Source organism: Culex quinquefasciatus, chromosome 1, assembly GCF_015732765.1.
Source record: "Culex quinquefasciatus strain JHB chromosome 1, VPISU_Cqui_1.0_pri_paternal, whole genome shotgun sequence".
NCBI lineage: Eukaryota > Metazoa > Arthropoda > Insecta > Diptera > Culicidae > Culex > Culex quinquefasciatus.
The window spans coordinates 77,061,101-77,084,080 of NC_051861.1; the positions used below are offsets into that span (position 1 = coordinate 77,061,101).

Genomic DNA, 22,980 nt, shown 5'->3' on the forward strand with positions numbered 1-22,980 from the left:
ATGAACAGTTTTTTTTTCGACGACCCGGAATATCCCATAAATGTGGTCCAAAGAGATTCAATATTGACAAACCTTATCTTTAAAAAAAATAATTAAGGCAAGTCGATGTAAACTGAGTTGAAAATGAACATCAGTAAATTCCCAGCATCGTCAAAATTTCCCCCTTCTAAAAACTTCAACTCTTAAACCGGTGATTTAGCATTTTCCAATGGACAAAAAAGTAGACCGAATCGGCACAGCTCAAAAAGTTCCTGTCGGGTTTTCTTGATCCTACCGCAACGCCTCAGCAAAGTTGACGACAGTCAATAATTGTGTGTATCGGGCATACAATTCTCGGGGTGGAATGGGAGACACGATGGATGCAAATAAAACCCTTCATCAGTGTCAAGCCATTTCATTGACAGCTCGACAGGACTTGGTTTTCGAGTGAGTGATGCTTGTGCCTACAGTAGGCAGCAAAATGCTGTGGTGGAAAATGTTACAATAAATTATAAGTAACGAATCACTAGAATATTATCCCAGAAACAAACCTTGTATTGATATCTAATAATTATGAAGTAACAATTCGCGATTCCGTTTGTGCCGAATGAAATTGATCCACAAGCCTCGAACAGTACTGTAATGCTACCCAAGGCTCTATCGAAGGAGGCCATTAGTCGTGCTTGATGGCGCGTGAACATCGTTTTGCCTCCGTATACGAGATATAATCCTGGCAAACGTCAATTTGAGCTGCTACTTGTCGGTGAGAAAAGCCTAAAATGAGCATAGCAATAGACCTGTAACTTTTGAAAAATGTATATTTTTTGAATAATCTTATACTAAAATATTATAAATTATCTAAAAAGTTAACAATGGCGCTGAAGCATTTCTGCGCGAAGTCAGACGATTCTATTAGATTTTATTTTTTATATATTTTTTTAAATTTGGCAAAAGAAGTCATTTTGCACCATTGATTCGTAAACAAAAGTTTCCATGAGTGCGTACATCCCGGGAATTCCCGGGACAAAATTCTCAGGATTTTTCCAAAACCGGGAATTCCTGAATCCCGGAATTTTTATTTAAATTTGTCCCGGAAATTCCCGAAACTGAAAAAAAAAAACAAATTATGGTCTACATACATAGTAAGCACAATTAACCGATTAATCGATAGGAAATTTAAAGCATTAAAATTTGTATTCGGAATAGAGCGTCCAATTTCCCGGGGTTACGAAAATCGGGATTTTTTTTTCTGAAAATTGTTATGATCTTGGTTTTAACTAATATTATGCAACAAGTTGTAAAGGACGTCAACATTAATGGTTTAAATATGTGTGAAGATCAATTAACAGCTTGACTGCATGTAAAAAATCATTCAACTACAAGAAAATGTATTTTGGTATTTTTTGATGAGAAATATTTTTTATCAATGTGTTTAAACTGTGAGTAAAATGAATCCAAACTAGCCTCTGTGACCAGTTTATTGAAATGAGAAAAAAAACATGCAGAAATTATGTTTTTCATGACAAATACTGGTTTCTGCTCTTGAACAAATGGTAAAGCTTTTTAGTGTTGGTTTCACTCCAAACAACCCAATGTTTTCAAATATTTGAAGCAAACTTTGAATATGTTTTTGCATTTTTTTAGAACAAACAATAGAAAGTAATTTTTCAATGATTTTTTTTGTGTTATTATGCAACATGATTTAAATCATACGATAAATTAACATCATTCCACAAAAAGTCCTCTATTTTGTAACATTTAACTTTAATTACTTTAGTACTAGGTATTCAACCAATTGAATTAATTATTTTTGCACAAATTCGATTTTCATCTCATTTGATCACGGTAAACAAAAACGTAAAAAATCTCAATTATAATTTGGAGGTAAGGAGATTATATTGTTTTGATGAAATAACATCAATCTGTTTAATGCTTACCTAATTGTAATAATTTAATACTCATTAAGCAAGACCTTTTCCCAGTTGCTTCAAAAATTAATATTATTAGAAATAATTCTGATATCATAATTCCTGATAATCTGATTAATTATATATAATCCAAACAATACATTGTTTGGTATTTTGTCTATTTGTTTTATATATATTTTGATTAAAGACTGGGATTTACGTATATTTATAATTCTTAATTTTAAAAAAATATCATATTAAATTATTTTTCATCAAACACCGGCATCTTGGGCAAATCAGGACAAATGTAACGATTAAAAATGTGAATCTGATGAAAATTTTCCAAAAACTGATAAAAAATTACCATTTCCTGAAGAAATATTACACATTTTTTTTTTGAGTGACGGGATCGAAGTAGTCTACGATCAGACCCACTGAGAATTTTGGCTTGAGCCTCGAGTCGATCTGGCTCGAGATCGAGCTTGAATCGAGTCGAGGCTCGGGCCAAACTTCTCAGTGGGGAGAAAGACGTCAAAATTTTCGCTGCTGCTTTTGCCATTGATTTTTTTCGTTCCAAAAGTTAACGTGAAGACTTCCATCATTGTCATGACTTTTCGTTCAAAGATATAAATTTTGCGTCGCTTTCAATATTTTGACAAAATTTCTTCAACAAGTTGTTTACAATAGTGCCCTACACATGCTGATTCCTTTTGGTAACGATTATCCCATTACTTGTGAAGTTATGGAAATCGTCATTAATCAATGATTGCCAACTAGGACGTCAATGACTGTGCCACAAAATTATATAAATTTTGAAACACAATTGATTTAGATCAAAAATTCTTTCAGTGGCTTCAAGAAGGCAACAACCGGCACACGCTGATTCCTTTTGGTGCTGAAATTTGTTGAATTGAATTTAATACAGAATATTTTATAGTGATGATCAATTTTCTTCGAAAATGATCAACGGCTTCACCTTAAAAGTGGTTCCGGATCTAATCAGTGAAGAGTTTAAAGAACAGTTCTCGATAGATCTGAATGCATGCCAAGATCCTGGGATGATTTACCTTTTTTGGAGGAAACACGGAATCCCTCAACCCAGCAGCAACAGGAGAAGACAACCGTCGTTGGAAGCGGTTCAAGTCACAGACGATGAAATCTTTACAATGAAAGCCGGAAGTTCGTGTTTCAAATTTCTTGAAAACTGAAATGGACCAGGACTTGATTCCAATTTGGTGAGCCCGTCTTGATTTCGTACTTATTTATTACTGCTTTTCAAATTACTGATATGTACCAACCAATGCCCACTACTTCATTCGTCGGTGAAGTATCCCTTCAAACCCTTTTCCTTTCCAAATCCGGATATCTTGGAGGTCGTCTAAGTTCTTAGGCATCTCTATAGGGTATCCAATCATCACATCCCTCCCCCACTTCCCCCGTTGATCGTGAGGAGTCAACCAAAAGGACAAATGAATGGTGATGTGTCATTCGGCACATTCCTGACACATTTATTTTCCTTATCGGCGCCAACCTAGTTATTGCGAGCTTTATGCTCGACTACGGTCAACCCAGCTAAGCTAAGCTAAATATTAGGGTAGGGTAGTCATCAATGAGACACTTTTGGTTTTCAACTTTCAACGATTTTTCTAATTTTTTCATCAGCATGTCTTAATGAGCTTTTAGTTGCATTATCTTTCTTTTAATGTGTTCTACCATTGACCAAAATATGAGATCGATCCGACATCTACAGCCAGAGTTATTCAACTGTCTCATTGTAGACGCACTTGACAGGAACAATGAGACAGCTGGGGAACAATGAGACACTCTACGAAAATCAACATTTTTCTAGCAAAACATCATGTTTTTGTATTGTTCCATTGCAGGTGACTTGCCTTGAACATTTTAGAGCAATTTTTCCAACATGAAACTTTTAATAACAAAAGTTACACTAAAAAGTATTTAAATTTTGTAAAATCCATATATTAATACCAAATAACTTTGTATTTTTGGTTAAATGAAGTTTAAACTCTATAAATATGCCAAAAATCACTTTTAATTCGTGTTTTAAAGATTTCCATCGATTTTTAAAAGTTGATTGAAGAAAAATCAAAGTGTCTCATTGTTACCCATGGGCTGAAATGAGTGGGGAACAATGAGACAGTCCTGGATTCTGAGTGTATTCTAAATTTTGGCCAAATCTAATGAAAGGACATTGTAGCCCAACTTAATCCCTATGGAACGTCGAAAGACATTTGAAGAAGTGTTAGTTTTGGTGTAAATGGCAGCCTACGAGCGAAAAAGTATTTTTTGTCCATGATTTACTTTTACAACCCAGAATCAAACATTCATGAATTACTTTTCAAGGGAGCGTCCATAACCAAAGCCACTTATATGGCAGACGTGTATCCAGTAGACACACCTTTCCCCCAAATATGAGCCTGATTGTTTGAAACTACGACTTGTGAGAGCCATTTTATCATTGTTCCCCGTGTCTCATTGAAGACTACTCTACCCTACAATATTTTTGACACAAAATCTTTCACCATTCCCTGATGAATATTACCATCATGTTTTCTGTACCTGTTAAAGCCATTTTTTTTAATAATGTTTTGAATTCGTTTGATTTAAACAGGAACATAACAAATCAGTACAGTAGTACACCAATTTCCAAATTTACTGCTCTAAAATCTCCAGACCTATTCAGACTGTAGTCCCCAGTTGGCGGTAGTAGTTTTAAGGTGAAGCCGTTGATTATTTTCGAAGAAAATTGATCATCACTATAAAATATTCTAATCTTCTCCTGCCAGTTCTCTCTGAGAATTTACATCATGGCAGAAAATGACGTTTGACCTCCAAAATATTCCGGTCGCAAAATCTGTTTTGACGGAAATTCACTTCTGGGACAGAAACCATTGAAATTTCACTTTTCCCGGGTAGTCACTTAGTTTTTCTAATAGAAGACGCATTTTTCCTTCCCGAAACACCACGAAAACACCTTGAAAAAGCCGAATTAAAATGACGAAAATGACAAGCGTCCGCACCGCCGCCATGATTCTCTCTCGATCTGATCATCACTATAAAATATTCTGTATCAAATTCAATTTAACGAATTTCAGCCCCAAAATGAATCAGCATGTGCTGGTTGTTGCCTTCTTGAAGCCACTGAAAGAATTTTTGATCTAAACCAATTGTGTTTCAAAATTTATATAATTTTGTGGTACAATCATTGACATCCTAGTTGGCAATCATTGATTGGAATGGAATAATTGTTACCAAAAGGAATCAGCATGTGTAGGGCACTATTCTAAACAACTTGTTGAAGGAATTTTGTCAAAATATTGAAAGCGACGCAAAATTTATATCTCTGAACGAAAAATCATGAAAATGATGGAAGTCTTCACGTTAAGATAATTTGTAAAATATGTTTAAAATTTTACATTGACTGGTGTCATTTTATTTGTTGTTGCTTCTTGTTTTTTGTAGACATTTTCAAAGAATTAAATTGAAAAATAGCATATTTTTAATATTTCATCACAGCCATTCGGGTCGCCATGTTGTATTTAAAAATGTTGAATCACTTTAGAGTAATTTAGGTGTTATACTTAAACTCGAGTCTGGACTGTAAATGAAATATATCTATGAAAGACTTTTTTTAATTTGAATCAGATTGGAATTAAAAATCCAATGCACAACAAAGAACAAAAACAACCATTATTAATTTCTTTAAAGCAGTTTATAAACTGTCATCCTTGTTTAGATTATCATCAATAAATATTATTGAGCCAATTCTATGATTTTAAGCTTGAAAAATATAACAAATATTATGAAAACATAGATTTTATAACTATTTTGAAAATTTCCCGAGATCACGGGAATTCCCGGGATTTTAATAATATTTTTCCCGTTTCCCGGGAAATTCAAAACCCGGGAAAATTGGACGCCCTAGTTTTCATACAATTTAAGAAGCTGTCCATACAAAAAAGGACGTGCAAATATTCTAAAATCTGTATTTTCAGATCGATTTGGTGTCTTTACACGGATAGAAATCCTGTAAACAAATCCGGTAGCTCTATCTATTTTCCTAAGTCGACAACATAACGTCCAAAATTGAAACAAATGTTGAGGTTTTTGGAAACATTTCAAAATTTACAAATTCAGCAACCCCAGATTTTTTTTACAATTGAATTGATACAATTTTTTACAATCAATTGTAAAATTGTCAAATATTTTCGAAAAAATATTAAACAAACTTGCAACTAACATTTTAAAAAGAAAATGCATGTTGCATCTGTGCTAAACCTGCGTAAAAAAACAGCATCAAAAAGTGTAATATCTCATTGGCAATGCAATGAAATTAACAGCAAACACTTCATCCCGTACACGTAACGGTGTGTCATAACTAATGAACACATTATGATGAAAATGATTCAATTAAAAATATCAGTTATCGCCCTGCGAGGAGGGAAGGGAAGAGGGCAAAAAAGTTGCACCCAGCAAGTCCATAATTACCAATGTAGTACCTGCAGATGCCCGTTCCGGAGGAGGACGTGGAGAAAAAGGCTCCGGCCAACCGTTTGATTAGTCATCCCTTTATGCTGTCCATTCACTCATAAAACTCCCGTACAGCCACCGCCGGGCTTGTCCACCCCGGGGCTGTGAGCAAGAGAGCAGACCGGCGATAAATCACAACAAGTTGCACTTTTTTGCCATCTCGCTGGCGTTGTTTCAACGGTCACGGTGTTTCAAAATCGTTCATTTTGAAAAAAAAATGTGTAGGTAATCTACTGTTTGAAAAGCTTTACGCACCCTTGAGTGTGTTGAAATACTAGTTATGAGGACTATAACTAAGTTTTGCCCAAAATCCACGTGCATCTGCAAATGAAATTCAGTAATCTAGGCCCAGTGTAGAAAAATATAATTTAACTCAAAAATTAATAACTCCTAATGCAAACATCGATCGAGCTCTCACAGTCCTTGCGAAATATGTTGACTGACATATCGGACGGTCAGTCAAAAAACAAGCTAGAAGTCGCATGACAAAAAAAACATTTGCTAGAAAGAAATAGCAGATCTGTTGCACGGCGTGTTTTCTAGAACAACCTTATCAGGAAAAAATAGTCATCGCTACTTTCAAATGTGTCTTATAGGAAATTTTCTAAGCTTTCCAATGCTTCTAAAAGCGAAATGTTTCATTGGGAAATTTCTGAGATATCTCTATTTTAAGTTTTTTGGTTTTAAATTCCTTTATTATTTATTGGAAACTTTATACTAACAGTTCCGAAAACTTATCAAATGATGTGTTTCATGAGTCATTTACTCATCAAAATGTTTGCACATTTTGATGAGTAAGACAAGAAACAACTTTGTAGAAGGTTACAAACCGCTAAACATTTTGAAAATTATGTTTTGTCTAAGTTTTTGAATATATGGGATTTATTCAGAAATTAAAATCATAAAACAGTGTAAAAATGTATTTTTTACAAGAATTATTTGATAATTACATATTTTTTGTGTACAAATATCACGTGTCTACTCTGATTTAGCTTGTTCAACCGAAAATTGCAGGTTTGTGATTGTTAATGGTATTATTGAATTTTAATGAATAAATTTGATATTTTCTTAAGCAAACATTAACCAGGAACATAAATACAACTATGATTTGAAATCGAAAATGTACTACATATTACTGTAGCAAGCTTCAAAAGTCATATTTTCATGAGTATAAAATAAAGATAAAATTTTATAAAATGTTTTCTGTAGAAAATGCACTTAAAAGTAGCAATAAAACTCGAGTCTTCCAATTCAGAATTCTGAAAACACCATAACAAAAATTTATTTTTGTTTGAACAAAAATTATTGCGCGTATTGAGAAATAATCAGTTTTGGTGATTATCTTGAGGGGGTTTCAAATATAGGAGCGCAAAGAGTTTTTCAATTAATCGCAGCAATCGTTTTGATTTTCGCTTTATATCGTTGTCAGTTCAGCTCAACTGTTTATGCTATTTTTTCGTTTAGATTTTTTTCAAATATGGTGAGCGTTTTTAATGGAAATAAAAATATTTTATATAAAAATATAACTTTTTCCTTTTATTGCAGGGATCATTCTTGATATGAAATTGTATTTCCATCTAGAGGCTTCATCACAATAGCGTTCTTTTTATTATGAAACGCAGTTAGACTTAGTTACTTTTTGTTTGCCAAAAACGGATTCCGAATGTGACCACCGGGAATATGGGAACCGGCCAGGAGCCGAATTTATACACTAAAGAATTCAAAATCAACAAGTTTTATACGTCGCATAGCCAGTTAACCGACGAGTTAACGCTGTTTCTTAGATAAGGTTCTGATGTGACCACCGAAGACCGTGGAACCGGTTCCGATGCTCAATCTCATGGATTTATTTTTGCTATTCTAGGATAGTTTTGCATGAGATTTCATGTTAAAAGATATAAAAATGAAGTCAAAATTTTGACAAATCTGGACCATTTGGTGGACCGTCTCCGGCCACCGGTCTGTGTGGTGATTTTTCATCAGATCCTGCTTTTGATAGTTTTTGATGGTTTACGTGGAACCAGAGAGACGCACACTTTGGTAGAATGTTTCGGTAAATTTTTGGTCATTTTCACATTTACCCATCGTCTTGCGCCATTTAGCGTCATCAAAATCTAGGCCGACATCTCTCAGGCCGCTGACCTTAACCGTCAGGAAGTGTCCCTTCTAAGCATGCCCGGATTAGCGTATGAGTGGGCACCAAGTTTTGCAACGATGGGGAAACCTGCCCGACGGAGCCAACAATGGCCGCTGTGCGTCCATCCGACCCGGTACCCGGTTCCATAAAGCCGTCCGAAAGGTCTCAGAACCGTAGATTCCGCCACCGGAAACCAGACAACCGCAGCCAAAACCAACCAGCAACCGTCAGCCAGTAGAAAAAGTCCCTACGAACATCTCAGATTGACAGTCAACAATTATTTTAAAAATTTGTCTAGGCCTACTTTCCTGCCATCTCTAGGTTTTCCAGGGCTTTCCCATTGCGACGATATCTTTCTGCGGCGATTAATTGAAGCGCAGGATTCTAATTTTTCTCGAAATTATTAATAAATAGTATTTTAACAAAAAAAATCTTACAGAAACTTTATTTCCAAACTATTTGAACAAAAATCAAGACACATATATTTTTTTAAGATGAGATTGAAGATGAGAGTCTTATAAACTTCTAAAATATTGCTATTTCCTTGATCATTTAATACAAAAAAAACTGAGCTACAGTAATTTGCAGTATAATTTCGAGTATAAAACATGTTTTGTATCCATGCAACTAGTTAGTGTTTTATTAAGGAGTAACATACATGTAGAAAATCACAAAATTTTATATTACAGAAAATTTATTGAATCCACTAAAAAGAATATTTTCAATCACTCCTGAAAGTTTCATGAAGATATTACAAGCTTAAACTGAGTTAGAGACGATTTTAAGCTCAACATTTTGCCGTGCGCAAAGCGGACTGCTATACTTTCTTAGCGTTTTTCTCGAAACACCGAGTTGATTTACGGGTGCCACGATATCTCAAGATCGGATGGACCAATATGGTTGAAATTTGGGATGAAGACTCTCAAGACATATCCCGTGTGCGTAACGAAGCCCGATTTTGAAATTTTGCTTTTATAAAAAATACAAAAATCAAAAACTGACAATTTTGTATATAAAAAACACAAACATATTTTTATCTTTTTTTTAATAAGTTTTTTGCAAATCGGCCTTCGTCATGCACACAGGACCGGTTTAAAAAGTCTTCACTAAAATTATGAGCCGATTTGGTCAAGGCAGTGTTGAGATATTATGGCACCCGTTTTTTGAAACTGCTAGCTTAAAATAGCTATATCTCAACAATTATACAACCAAACATCTTCAAATTTGTTTTGATAATAGGTGAAAATGTATATTTTAATGCCCTGAAAACAGATTTTAAATTAACTTAAATGTGTGCTCACAACAACCTCTGACTTTTTTGTCTATTTATATGTATGTAACCACTTAAGGAAATATGATATTTATTCTTAAAATTCTTGTAATACCCTATCAATCTCAAACCTGTAGAAATTTCGGTTGTATCAGCTAATTCCAAGCTGAATCAGAGCAGATCAATGTTATTTGTACACAACAATGATGTAATAATCTATTTGTTCTTGTAAAAATAATATTTCAATACGGTTTTATTATTTTATTATTTGAATAAATCCCACATATTCAAAAATTCGGTTAAAACTAAATTTTAAAAATGTTTATCGGTTTGCAACCTTCTACAAAGTTGTTTCTTGTCTTATTTTGCACATTTTGGTCAGTAAAATACACATGAAACACATCATTTGACAAGTTTCCTGGACTGTTATTTAAAAGTTTCCAATAAATGATCAAGGATTTTAAAAGAAAAAACTTAAAATAGAGATATCTCAGAAATTTCCCGATGAAACATTTCGCACTTAGAAGCATTGGAAAGCTGAGAAAATTTCCTATGAGACACTTTTGAAAGTAGTGATGACTATTTTTTCTCCTTAAGGTTGCCCAGAAAACACGCCGTGGTTGCAAACAAACCCGCAGCTGACATGTAAACATACTTTGAATGTGTTGGTAAATTTCTGACTTTAAAGCCTTATATGTTTGTTCAAGAAAACAAATTTAAGCCCACCGTGACAAAGCTTTCCCCACTCCCTCGTGTGCTCCATGGACCAGTAAGGTACTTTTTCCCTGCAGAAAAAAATGGCTTTTATTTATATTTTATTTATTTAATTTATAACTTATCGTTTAAGCACTTGCACTCTCGACCCAACCAACAACGAACATCAGGGTGCGAAATGTTGCAAATTGTGTGCAATTTGAGCTGACTGCGTCGGTCAATTGGCCACATCGCATGTTCCGAACCTGCCGCGCCGCCCGCCCGGGATCAGCTGTCCCATGCAGCAAAAAAAAAAAGAGTAAAAATCATCGACGCGTTTCGTTTCGCGAGTGGAGATTTATGTATAATTTAAAAATCACTTTTTTGCCAGCAGCAGCGCAAAATGACACGGCGCGGGTCGGACGCTTGGACGCCGCCGGAGAGGTTTTCCACCCGTTTTTAATGTGGTATTAATAAAGCAATAAAAGACGCTTTTTTGTGCGGACCACGCCGGGCCTTAAAGTCGAGGCAAAAAATATGGACAAATACGATAAATATTGTGGCCAAGCCTAATGAATTATTAAACAAATTACACGCACACGTGAGTTCGACTGGTGCAGTTGGGATCGAGTTTTATTTTTTACTCTGCAAATAAATAACCGTATAATTTACAAGCAACCGCCACCGTAGTTGAGCGATTATGTAAGATACTTTTGATTGAAAGATACAAAGCGAAGCTGGAAGGTAGACAGATGTTGTCAATTTTATAGTTTTATTTGTTTTTTTACTAATCTTTTTGCTCACGTTTGAAAGAAACATAATTTCCATAACTATTTGTTCTTTTAATTTGGACCGTCTATTTTTGCCAAATGTCGTAATAGAGTTTTGACTGATTTTATGAAGGACAACATTGAAAAATGGCCTTAATTTAACCTCCTGCAAGGCATGGTTGAAAAAATATGGCATGAATTTAGATCGTTTTTTTGTTTAATACGATTCATGGGGCAGAGTTTATGAAAACGATCACAGATTTAATCTACGTTTCTCTAATGTTTAGATTGATATTAGTCATCTTTACCGTCTTTAACCTTTCCTTAACATGGTTTGAATTATTATCTGTTGTTTGTGCTCATCGTCCCTCAAAACTTCATCATTACTTTCAAGTTATTTTTCTATTTTTGATCGCTGAGTATTTTTACTTTCTTTGTTTAGATTGATATTTTTCGGCGAATAATAACACGATTTTTAAAAGTTTTTCTTACGTTTCGGCCTACTTTTCTCCTTTCGGCCATCATCAGAATCTTAAAACCCTTCTTCCAGCTGCTACTCCTCCTGTTGGGTTGAAAAATCGTGTTATTATTACCCGAAAATATCAATCTAAACAAAGAAAGTTACTTTCAAGTTGCGTATGCCACATGGTTTCAAGATGAATTTGAAAAGTAGTTTTTAAAAAAAGTTCTTAAAAATGTAAGGGAGCGTTCTTTCATTACGTAACGCAAAAAAAAGATTTAACTTTTCAATAGGGCATATCCATAGATGTAAACAAGCGGCCTACTCCTCCGAAAGGGGACATTTTAACCAACTTTCTCCATCAAAACATTTTAGGTATATTCAAGTTTCAAAATACTATTCACCACAATGCTGCATGAAAATTCCGGTGGCAGATAATTTTCAGTCCGAAACAACGGTTTACATGAATCATGCAACTGTCGCAGTGCATTCATGTCAACCCAACTTGATTTGCACGCAGCCTTCACCCACACAACCAAATGCTGCGTGAAACTCATGCCTGAAAAATCGGGGGCGTGGCATGCAGTCATCTGTTTCTTGGTTTGCATGAAATTCTTGTTATATCCACGTGGAAAATGCTTTGGAAAAAAAATCACTAGCATTTTCATGCAACATTGAAGTGAAAATTCATGGTGATGAATGAATTTGCGTGAAAATTCTGTCTGCAAATTTTGAGTCGGGCGTGCAAGTCTGGGACAGTCAGTTAGCTGCTGATTGTCATCAACTGAACATGGTTTCAGTTTTTTTTTCTGTTTGTGCCGGAACAATCTAGCGCTGTTTTTTCGAAGTGAGATTATGAAGTGCAATAGTAAGTATTTTGCCCACAATGCCATCGTGTTTTGCTTAACTTTTTATATTATTTGTTTATTTTCTAGGCCACGAAAACCGAAGTTCCAGAGCAACAACGTCGGTGCAAATCACCGACAACAAAGCCAAGCGCAACTTGAAGCCGGAGGTGAGCTAGGCTCACCCGGTCCAGGACATGGGAGTCAAACAAGCTAAGAAGGTAATAAAGGCACTGGTCGCGTGCGGCAGAAGGTGAGGATCGCTAAGAAAGCCTCCCTGGATCCGCGTTCCGCAAGTGATAAACCGAAACAAGAACCAAGAGTGCTGTGTGAAATTATTCTTTGAAAATGTTTCCTGAACCAGAAAATAGCAGAAAAGTATGTTGTGATTTATAGTGTTTTATGTGAAGTGAACAAGATTTTATGTTGAAGTGTTATTAAATTTGGTAAATAAAAAAATGTCAAAAGAGCAACCTTTTTTTTCTTTGATAAGTAATCACAAAACGCAAAAAAGATTACTACTAACAAATCCTAGAACAAATCACAAGACACTCGAATAAAAACGCATGAAAATCAAGCGAATACATTCTACTGCACATGAGGATCACGTTAAAATCCAATAAAAAGCACAGGACAATGCGGTGGAAGCTACATGAAAGTCCGGTGAAATTCATCATAGGCGCATGCAAACTTGCTTTCAATGTGTGTGTCAGCTGGTTTTCGGTATGCATGAATTTCATGACACAATCGCATGAGAAAAGGTTTGGAAAAAATCCACATACCTTTTCATGCAGCATTGTGGTGAACAGTTTTTTGAGTGTAATTACAATTGTTTACGGTAGTCGGGCATGTACGTGTGTCAAACGCGTTCTGACATGAAATTCATTTGGTCAGTTTTCGGACTTACAGCAATGTTCAGGATGTATCAAGATAGCACGTCAAGATTGAAACTTCTTTCATGAGCAATTCTCTGAGATTTCGGATATTAGATTTTTGTTGTTTTTTAATCCAGCTGAAATTTTTTTCGTGCCTTCGGTAGCCCACAGAAGAGCAGTTCTCTAGGATTTCAGTCATTCGATTTTTTTTTTTGTATTTTTTAATCCGGCTGAAACTTTTTTGGTGCCTTCGGTATTCCCAAAGAAGCCATTTTGCATCATTAGTTTGTCCATATGATTTTCCATACAAATTTGGCAGCTGTCCATACAAAAATGATGTATGAAAATTCAAAAATCTGTATCATTTGAAGGGATTTTTTGATCAATTTGGTGTCTTCGGCAAAGTTGTAGGCATGGATACGGACTACACTGGAAAAAAATGATACACGGTAAAAAATATTTGGTGATTTTTTTATTTGACTTTTTATCACAAAAGCTTGATTTGCAAAAAAACACTATTTTTAATTCTTTTATTTTTTGATATGTTTTAGAGAACATAAAATGCCAACTTTTCAGAAATTTCCAGGTTGTGCAAAAAATCATTGACCGAGTTATGATTTTTTTAATCAAAACTGATTTTTTGAAAAAATCGAAATTCTGGTCGCAAAAATTTTTCAACCTCATTTTTCGATGTAAAATCAAATTTGCAATCAAAAAATACTTTAGTGAAATTTTGATAAAGTGCACCGTTTTCAAGTTAAATCCATTTTTAAGTGACTTTTTTTAAAATATTCGCAGTTTTTCATTTTTTTAAATTAGTGCAAATGTTTGCCCACTTTTGAAAAAAATATTTTTGAAAAGCCAAGAAAATTCTCTATATTTTGCTTCTTCGGTCTTTGTTGATACGACCTTTAGTTGCTGAGATATTGCAATGCAAAGGTTTAAAAACAGGAAAATTAAAGTTTTCTAAGTCTCACCCCACAGCCCACCATTTTTCAATGTCGATATCTCAGCAACTAAAGGTCCGATATTCAATGTTAAAATATGAAACATTTGTGAAATTTTCCGATCATTTCGAAAACAATATTTTCAAAATTTTCAAATCAAGACAAACATTTCAAAAAGGCCAAACATTCAGTATTACGCCCTTTTAAAATGTTAGTCTTGATTTGAAAATTTTGAAAATATTTTTTTCGAAAAGATCGGAAAATTTCACAAATGTTTCATATTTTAACATTGTAAATCGAAAAATTTCACGAATGTTTAATACTTTAACTTTGAAAATCGGACTATTAGTTGCTGAGACATCGACCTTAGGTGGGTTGTTTACAGCAATTCCCCACGAAAACAGCAAGAAAAAAACAAAAGTGCTCGGGTGGGGCTCAAAATTTTTCGGGGGGTTACATGGCCGAAATAATTAGACCCCTATTTTTTTTTTGTTTGGCCATAAGGGTGACCTACGCCGTTTTAGGGTAGTCCGAAAAATTGCCATTTTCGTAGATTTTAGTGAAAACCACTTTTTTCAAGAAAACATAACTCATGGCGGAGAGTTATGTTTTCTTGAAAAAAGTGGTCAACCGATTTTGACTGTCTTATACGCAAGTTGGATTTTCATAGAAAAATAGTGTGAAGTCTCAAAAATCTAGCCTAGCGTATGAAAAGGTCTATAATAAGTTGTTTTGACGGTGACGGGACCAAAAAGCCTATGTCTGGAAATATTTTTATCAGATTCCTCGGACAATTTTACATAATATACTAAAAAATGGGAGGAGTTCATTAACAGGAGTCCGAGATATGATTTTTTAAAAATAAAATCCGTGTTTTTCGACGGGAAAATGACGAAATCGGCAGAAATCAACTTTTTTTCACTAAAATTGCGAAAACTTGCAAATTTTAGCGATGACCTATACATGTTTGGATACCAAAAGTTGCGTCTTTCAATTAGATTTTTTTTCAATGATCCGCAGTATAATGGACTATTGTACAAATAATTTGGTAAACATATTGTAAACGAAGCTAAATTTATATCATCAAACACAATATAATCACAATGATGTTAGTCGTCACCTTAACGATGTATAGAAAAAGCCAAACTTAAATATCATAAGAAAATACATCCTTCTCCTAAATGTTTTTGTGTTACCCAAAAGAAACGAACAATGTTCCCGAATGATAAATGTACTCTCTCAGGTTGTCCAAACAGTCACTGTTTTTATGGCGCTTGGAACCCCCCGGAAATTCGCTGGGCAAATCTTGCCAGCAATTCCACGATGTGTACCTGCCTGCATCTACCTCTGTTCCATAATTGGAAAACAGTTCTGCGCCAATCGAAAGCTCACTCGCACAATTCATGAATAATCATCATCATTCGCTTAATATGAACCGACGATGATGCTTTGATGCATAAAAATAGCTTTTCTGGCACGCAGAGAAATATTCGCATTCGCAATGAAGTGGAACTGAATTGAAGTGTGTCCGTCAACGATTTTCCATCGCGCTTTTTGTACGATTATGAATTCTCTTGGACATGAGTGATGAACGCACACGTACGGCTTTTGCGCCGTACAGTGAAACCTGGATGGTGGGACACCTTTCAGTTTGTAGGTTATACGTTGTACTAAAAAACGGTTTAATTTGAGATATACAATTGAAACTTTAAAACTTGATGCATTATTGCCACTTGTCATACAAATGAAATCCTGGAAGTGATGCATTTGGCTAACCTCTTGCATTGTTTAAAGAGAGTGTAAATTTAAAAACTCCTTGTCTACCCAACAATGTTTTACTGTAGGTAAAAAAGGAACCAAGTCTATCAATGACATACCGCGTGGTGGAAAATATGGGAATGGCCAGGTTTGGGAAATTTATGGCATTACTGGATACGCATTTTACAAGACTCGTCGTCGTCGTCGCTGTGATTGAGCAGATTGTGGTGGACAAGAAAATTTTGCGCCGGGAGGTGTCCCCAGGCCAGGCCAGGCTCATAAAGCTCGGTATTTGTCGTCTCGTGGTGGCCTAGTTTGGAATGTGGATCGATCCGTGAGGACCGGTTTGGCCGTGGACACTTTTTTCAGTGTGTCGCTGCTTAGGAGTAAATCTTTTTGTGCGTTGTACTATTCACAACAAGTGTGGAAAAAGTGAACAGCGCGCGCACAGGTGAAGAAAGGTATAACTCGGGCTTAACTTGTCGGGGCTAATCGAATGTGAACGGTTGCCTGTGAGTGAGCACCAGAAAACGAGCCGCGTGGAAAAGTAGGGTAGGGTAGTCATCAATGAGACACTTTTGGTTTTCAACTTTCAAAGATTTTTCTCATTTTTTCATCAGCATGTTTTAATGAGCTTATTGTTGCATTTTCTTTCTTTTAATGGGTTCTAACATTGACCAAAATATGAGATCGATCCGACATCTACAGCCAGAGTTATTCAACTGTCTCATTGTAGACGCACTTGGCAGGAACAATGAGACAGCTGGGGAACAATGAGACACTCTACGAAAATCATTACTTTTCTAGTAAAACATCATGTTTCTGTATTGTTCTATTACAGGTGACTTGCCTTGAACATTTTAGAGCAATTTTGCCAACAAGAAACTTTAATTAACAAAAGTTATACTAAAAAGTATTTAAATTTTGTAAAATTTCTTATATTTATACCAAATAACTTTGTATTTTTGGTTAATTGAAGTTAAAACTCTTTAAATATGCCAAAAATCACTTTTAATTCATGTTTTGAAAGATTTCCATAGATTTTGAAAAGTTTAATGAAGAAAAATCAAAGTGTCTCATTGTTACCCATGAGCTGAAATGAGTGGGGAACAATGAGACAGTCCTGGATATTGGGTATATTCTAAATTTAGGCCAAACCTAATGAAAGGACATTGTAGCCCAACTCAATCCCTATGGAACGTCGAAAGAAATTTGAAGAAATATTAGTTTTGGTGTTAATGGCAGCCTACGAGCGAAAAAATAATTTTTGTCCATAATTTACTTTTACACCCCAGAATCAAACATTTATGAATAACTTTTCAAGGGAGCGTCCATAACCAAAGCCACTATAATGGCAGACGTGTATCCAGTAGACACACCTTTCCCCCAAATATGAGCCTGATTGGTTGAAACTACGACTTGTTAGAGCCATTTTATCATTGTTCCCCGTGTCTCATTGATGACTACTCTACCCTATGCTGATGATCGGAGCTAATGGAATATGTTATTCAATGATTAATGAATAAAGGCATAACAATGTTTATAAATTATCTGGTTCAAATAATGATACCATATTATCACTAGTTGAAGACCGTCAACAAATTAACTTTAAAAATTAATAAATATTTAAAAAAGCAAACATGCAGCAGAATTCAATTGATCTCAATTTGTTTGAAACCATGTTCATGTGCGTAGATTGAGTTTAAGAGGTGAAAGCCTAAAAAATTTGTCAACAAAGTCAAAATCATCAAATTTTCTAAAACTCGAATAAAATCACGATAATTCGCAAAATATTGACACAATTTTAAAAACCTCCCTACAGAGTTGCGTCAAAACACATTTTTTTATGATTACTGAACAATTTTGAAATTTTCATTTGTTTCAAAAGGATTGACATTTCGAAATCATTAGATATGATATGATTATTTTATTTGAACTTTCTGAATATCATTCATATTGATATTATGACCGAAAATTAAAATGTTATTTATAATTTTTCAGATATATCATGTCCAGCATTTCAAAGAAAAACTAAACAAAAATCCTAAACCACGTGAAACATAAATGTTGCCCCATTTCTCCATTTCACCGCTTGACATTCCGCTCGCACTCCACCAATCCACTCGTCGCCTTTCTGCCCACTTTTAATTAGCTCCAAGCCCTGGCTCTCTGTCCCTGCTCCAAATCGCCCAGCTGTTGAAAAGTGATATCCCCGCGTCGACATGTGTAATTTATAGTCCGGCGTCAAAGTGACGAATGTTTTCAAACAAATCGCCAAAACAAAACGCTCTCAGCTTGATTCTGCCGAGGAGGGTGTCGGTCCACAAACAACAGCAATTGGGCGCGGCGGCGTAGGCGTATTTAAATTCGACTCTGGCTGTGAATTTGAAATTTGGATGTTGACGTGTGCTCTCGTAATGCATTTGACATTTTGGGATTGGGATTGGGATTGGGATTGGGATTGGGATTGGGATTGGGATTGGGATTGGGATTGGGATTGGGATTGGGATTGGGATTGGGATTGGGATTGGGATTGGGATTGGGATTGGGATTGGGATTGGGATTGGGATTGGGATTGGGATTGGGATTGGGATTGGGATTGGGATTGGGATTGGGATTGGGATTGGGATTGGGATTGGGATTGGGATTGGGATTGGGATTGGGATTGGGATTGGGATTGGGATTGGGATTGGGATTGGGATTGGGATTGGGATTGGGATTGGGATTGGGATTGGGATTGGGATTTGGATTGGGATTGGGATTGGGATTGGGATTGGGATTGGGATTGGGATTGGGATTGGGATTGGGATTTGGATTTGGATTGGGATTGGGATTGGGATTGGGATTTGGATTGGGATTGGGATTGGGATTGTTTAGATGTAATTCTTGTTCTGTTGAATTAGTGGAATTATTAAACGTCATTCAACAAATTGGCGATTACATCAAGAGAGAATTACACTGACTACGGGGAGTCTATTAATTCCAGCTGCCAACGTAGATCTAGACGCTTATACTACAAAAAGATAGATTCAGAAATGTTCCTTAATTTATTACAGCATGAATTTGGAACATCCTCATTTTTTCCTTTTTGATCCATCGAAGTGGGTCATTAAGGATTCAAATGATACTTGACACTTTTCGGGCCCAAAGTAACAAGAATATTCAAACAACAATCAAGTCAACAAGCCATCTGAAATGAATCTGACAAATGAACCCAATTGACATCTGTATTATCTCGCAACACTAAATTACGTTTAACTAAATTACCCAACATAATAAATTGAAACGTTCTTCCCCCCAGCAGCGGTGGCACTTTGGGCCTGTTTAAAGTGCCAACAAATCACTCCTCCCAGTTCAGCATTCGCTGACCCCAGCCCCACCCTGCGAAGCTCCTCTAGGCAGACATCAAGATTCAGTCCCAGACAGAGGCGATCCAGCGGCCAAACAGATGGAGATGGTTGTTGGATATGTGGGCCTATTTTTGAATTACCTTTTCAATTTTTATTATATTTTTCTACCATTTATCAGAATCATGTTCTATTCATAAGAACTAAATCAAATTAAAATGTAAATTATTCTTTCGAGATATGATCAAGTTCAAGTAAAGCTGCACTCACCCTACAAGACACACTTGTCTGCGAGTACAGATTTCCTAATCAAACGTCCAATTATCTACGCTTTCCTTTTAAAGTCCATCCCGTCTGCGTTTCGTCCGAAATAAATCATCGTCTTTCAACGGCGCACTTCAAACTTCAAGCGGCTGCTAGTCCAGATCTACACATATTTTTTTTCGAATGTTACATCCAAAATGTTGTTTAATTTCTGCTTGCAGTGCCACGAATATTTTGGCTAGCCATCAAAAGTCGTGATGAGAACATATTGCGTCGGTGTGTAAAATTAATCACCTTCTATTTTTTTCAAGTTTCACCCAAAATATCACACACTCACCGGGCACAGGCATGAATTAAACTCTAGCATTTCGAGCTCTGGCCTAGTCTCTGGCGCTTAGTTGATACGTGGAATTTAATCACCGGACCTGTGGTGAGCAATTTTTCACGCAACGCCGCCGGTCGACTTAATTAGAGTTAGGATCGTGTGCGAGGAATCTTGGGATGAGCCGCATAACATAATGATAATGAATCGTACGTGTGCCCGGCTAGCTCAGTCGGTAGAGCATGAGACTCTTAATCTCAGGGTCGTGGGTTCGAGCCCCACGTTGGGCGGGAAGTTTTTTTTATACCATGGTATTAGTGTAATAATTACTTAAATTTTATGTTTTCTGCATCACGATCGTGTAGCAATAAAACAAGAGCAAAAATATCCGCCCAACGTGGGGCTCGAACCCACGACCCTGAGATTAAGAGTCTCATGCTCTACCGACTGAGCTAGCCGGGCTTGTCAAGGAGTAAAATAAATTTAACTCGCAATTCCGCGTGTTGCATTCAAAAACATTGAAGCGAAAATAAAACTTAATAAGAGGACTTTTGTTAAGCTGCTCTATTTTGGTAAATCAGAATAAAATAAACGAACATGCATGAAATTGGCTGAAAGTGCCAAATAACTAAAGCAAAATTATGTAATTGCGCTAAAGAAGAAGGGTAAACAAGCAGTCCATCATGCAAAAAATAAATTGTTTTGAAAAAAACCTTGATAAGTTTGTAAGTTCTTTCAAAATATAAATCTTGTTTTTTCAATAATTGTTACAGTTCAAGTAGAAGAATGATGCTTTAAAAAATAGAGTTTGATGATGCAAACTAAAACATCGGCTATATCAGTTCAAAAACTTCACAGTTACAAAAAGTCAACTTGGTGGAAGGTGTATAATTTTAAGCTCCTTGTTGTATGTATAATGATTCCTTAATAATAAGAACAGTTAAAATACTAATTTTAAAATGTAGAAAAAACACATAAATGTGTAATTTTAACATGTTCTGAAATAAAATAACAACTTGGACTGGGCGAATCATTTTTGATTCAAAATTCCAGGAAAGATGAATTTATTTCCAGATGTCTTGTTGCTTCAGAAAATGCATATTTTTGTGTAATTTTACCATTTTAAGGATAATTTATTTTTTTTTAACTTCAGTTAGACCGTTGCAAATATCTTTCAAAGTTTATGCCCCCCCCCCCCCCCTTCGCCTTTCCCTTTAAAATCGCTCCAAAAAATCGAGGGACAATTTTTTTTTCAAAAAAACTTCAAAATTTAAAAGGAAACATATATCTAATCAACTGAAAACAATTTTAAATGCAATTCCACGCGTTATCATATTTAGCATGTCTGAAATCGATCAGAAATATTTTCAATTTTTGTGGAATTCCAGTGTTCAGCAAGTGACGAATGACCTCTCTAGCTTAAAGTCACGTTAATAAAATAAACCACAACAACCAATGTACAGCACCGCAAAAATACTTGGATATTTTGAAAAATAATGATCGCAAAATAACTGGGAGATTAGATGCGATTAGTAATGATTTAGGAGTAATTTATTTGACTAACTTACAATAACCCGGCCTACGGCCTTTTGATTGTTGACGATTCCAACAATCAATCTGTAATTGATCGCACCTCGTGTGCTTGCTTTTCCTATGCAAAATTAAGCGAAAATCAAATAAACGAAAACAAATTGTTTCTTCAATTAACCTACTCACTTAACAGCAGCGAACGAAAAGACATTCAAAAAAAAAACTCTCAAATAATGAATCTCCTAGTTCCCCGCAGGAGAACCACGTCTTTTTCCAATCGATCAAGCTTTTTTCCCCCTCTCCTTTACTTCCGGCGTTTGACGTCTCGCTCCACGTTGACAAGTCGTGGGTCGTCCATCGCCGCCGATCTGTCTGTTTGTTTGGCACAGCTCTACAGCGTCGGCAACAGAATGAGTACATCTTTTATGTCAGAAAAAATTGCAATTTTACCTTTAAAAATGTGTAAATTTACAACTTTTTCGTTTTAATGCCAGTCTAGATTGTGTATCACACATATTACATCATAAAAGAAATAATTTTAATCCTTCTAATTTTACACCTTCCAAATCAATACATTGTTTGGCTGTAAAGCGCAAATTTAGTTTGCAAGTTTTTATCATCAGAATAACCAAAATACGTGATTTTTTCAAATCAGACAACCCTATCCTTTTTAATACAACCCTTATTTTTCGCTTTTCATGAATTTTGTCCACATAGTAAAAAAATGTGTAAATTTGGCTGATTTGAAATAGCCTCTTTTATGATGTTCTATTACCTCAATTGGGTCCTAAAATGAAGCTTAGATTGCTGATATTATTGTTTACAGCGATAAAGCTTATTTTTCTGAGTACAATGGCCCTTTGTACGACCACAAAGCATTTAAAATGGATTTTTAAATCAATTTTGAAAAATTTACCTCGCGGTCCTTCTTGACAGAAAAGCTCCTACTTGACAGCTTGTTCCAAGAGGACCATAGTTGATCCATCGAAAAAATATTGTCTTGTCAAAAAAAAATTGCTTTAAAATGCAAAAAAGTGATCAAAAATGGTTTTTAATCGTGTTTTTTACCGTTGTACATAAAAATTTACATAGGGCTTTAGTACCCAATTTGGCTGAAAAAGTTCCATTACAGCGAAAAAGGGGTAAATTTACACATTTTTCTAAACGAAATTACACTTTTTTCTGACCTAAACGATGTACTCATTCCCAGATGTAGTATTACCATGTTTTTACTATGCAGAACACAATCTTTCTGTGCATTTTATTCCATCAGAACACATTTTAATTCAAGAATGTTTTGGTAAAGTGTTTCTTATTAGTTTCTA

General features: G+C 35.4%; 1 protein-coding gene, 1 long non-coding RNA gene and 2 other non-coding genes across 4 annotated transcripts in view; 3 read left to right on the plus strand and 1 right to left on the minus strand.

The window, feature by feature from the left end:
• LOC6038502 overlaps window positions 1-3,462 on the plus strand; it is a 32,940-nt gene extending 29,478 nt beyond the window's left edge. The window contains exon 3 of the mRNA XM_038265379.1: window positions 3,422-3,462. Within this exon, the coding sequence (XP_038121307.1) occupies window positions 3,422-3,462 (41 nt within the window). The remainder of the gene's footprint in view (window positions 1-3,421) is intronic.
• Window positions 3,463-12,483: 9,021 nt separating this feature from the next.
• On the plus strand, window positions 12,484-12,816 carry LOC119765596. Its single transcript, XR_005276836.1, has 2 exons — window positions 12,484-12,635; window positions 12,703-12,816. It is a non-coding gene; the product is annotated as an uncharacterized LOC119765596 (long non-coding RNA).
• Window positions 12,817-20,342: 7,526 nt separating this feature from the next.
• Window positions 20,343-20,415, plus strand: Trnak-cuu. The gene has a single exon. It is a non-coding gene; the product is annotated as a tRNA-Lys (tRNA).
• Window positions 20,416-20,514: 99 nt separating this feature from the next.
• Trnak-cuu lies at window positions 20,515-20,587 on the minus strand. The gene has a single exon. It is a non-coding gene; the product is annotated as a tRNA-Lys (tRNA).
• Window positions 20,588-22,980: the final 2,393 nt, after the last annotated feature.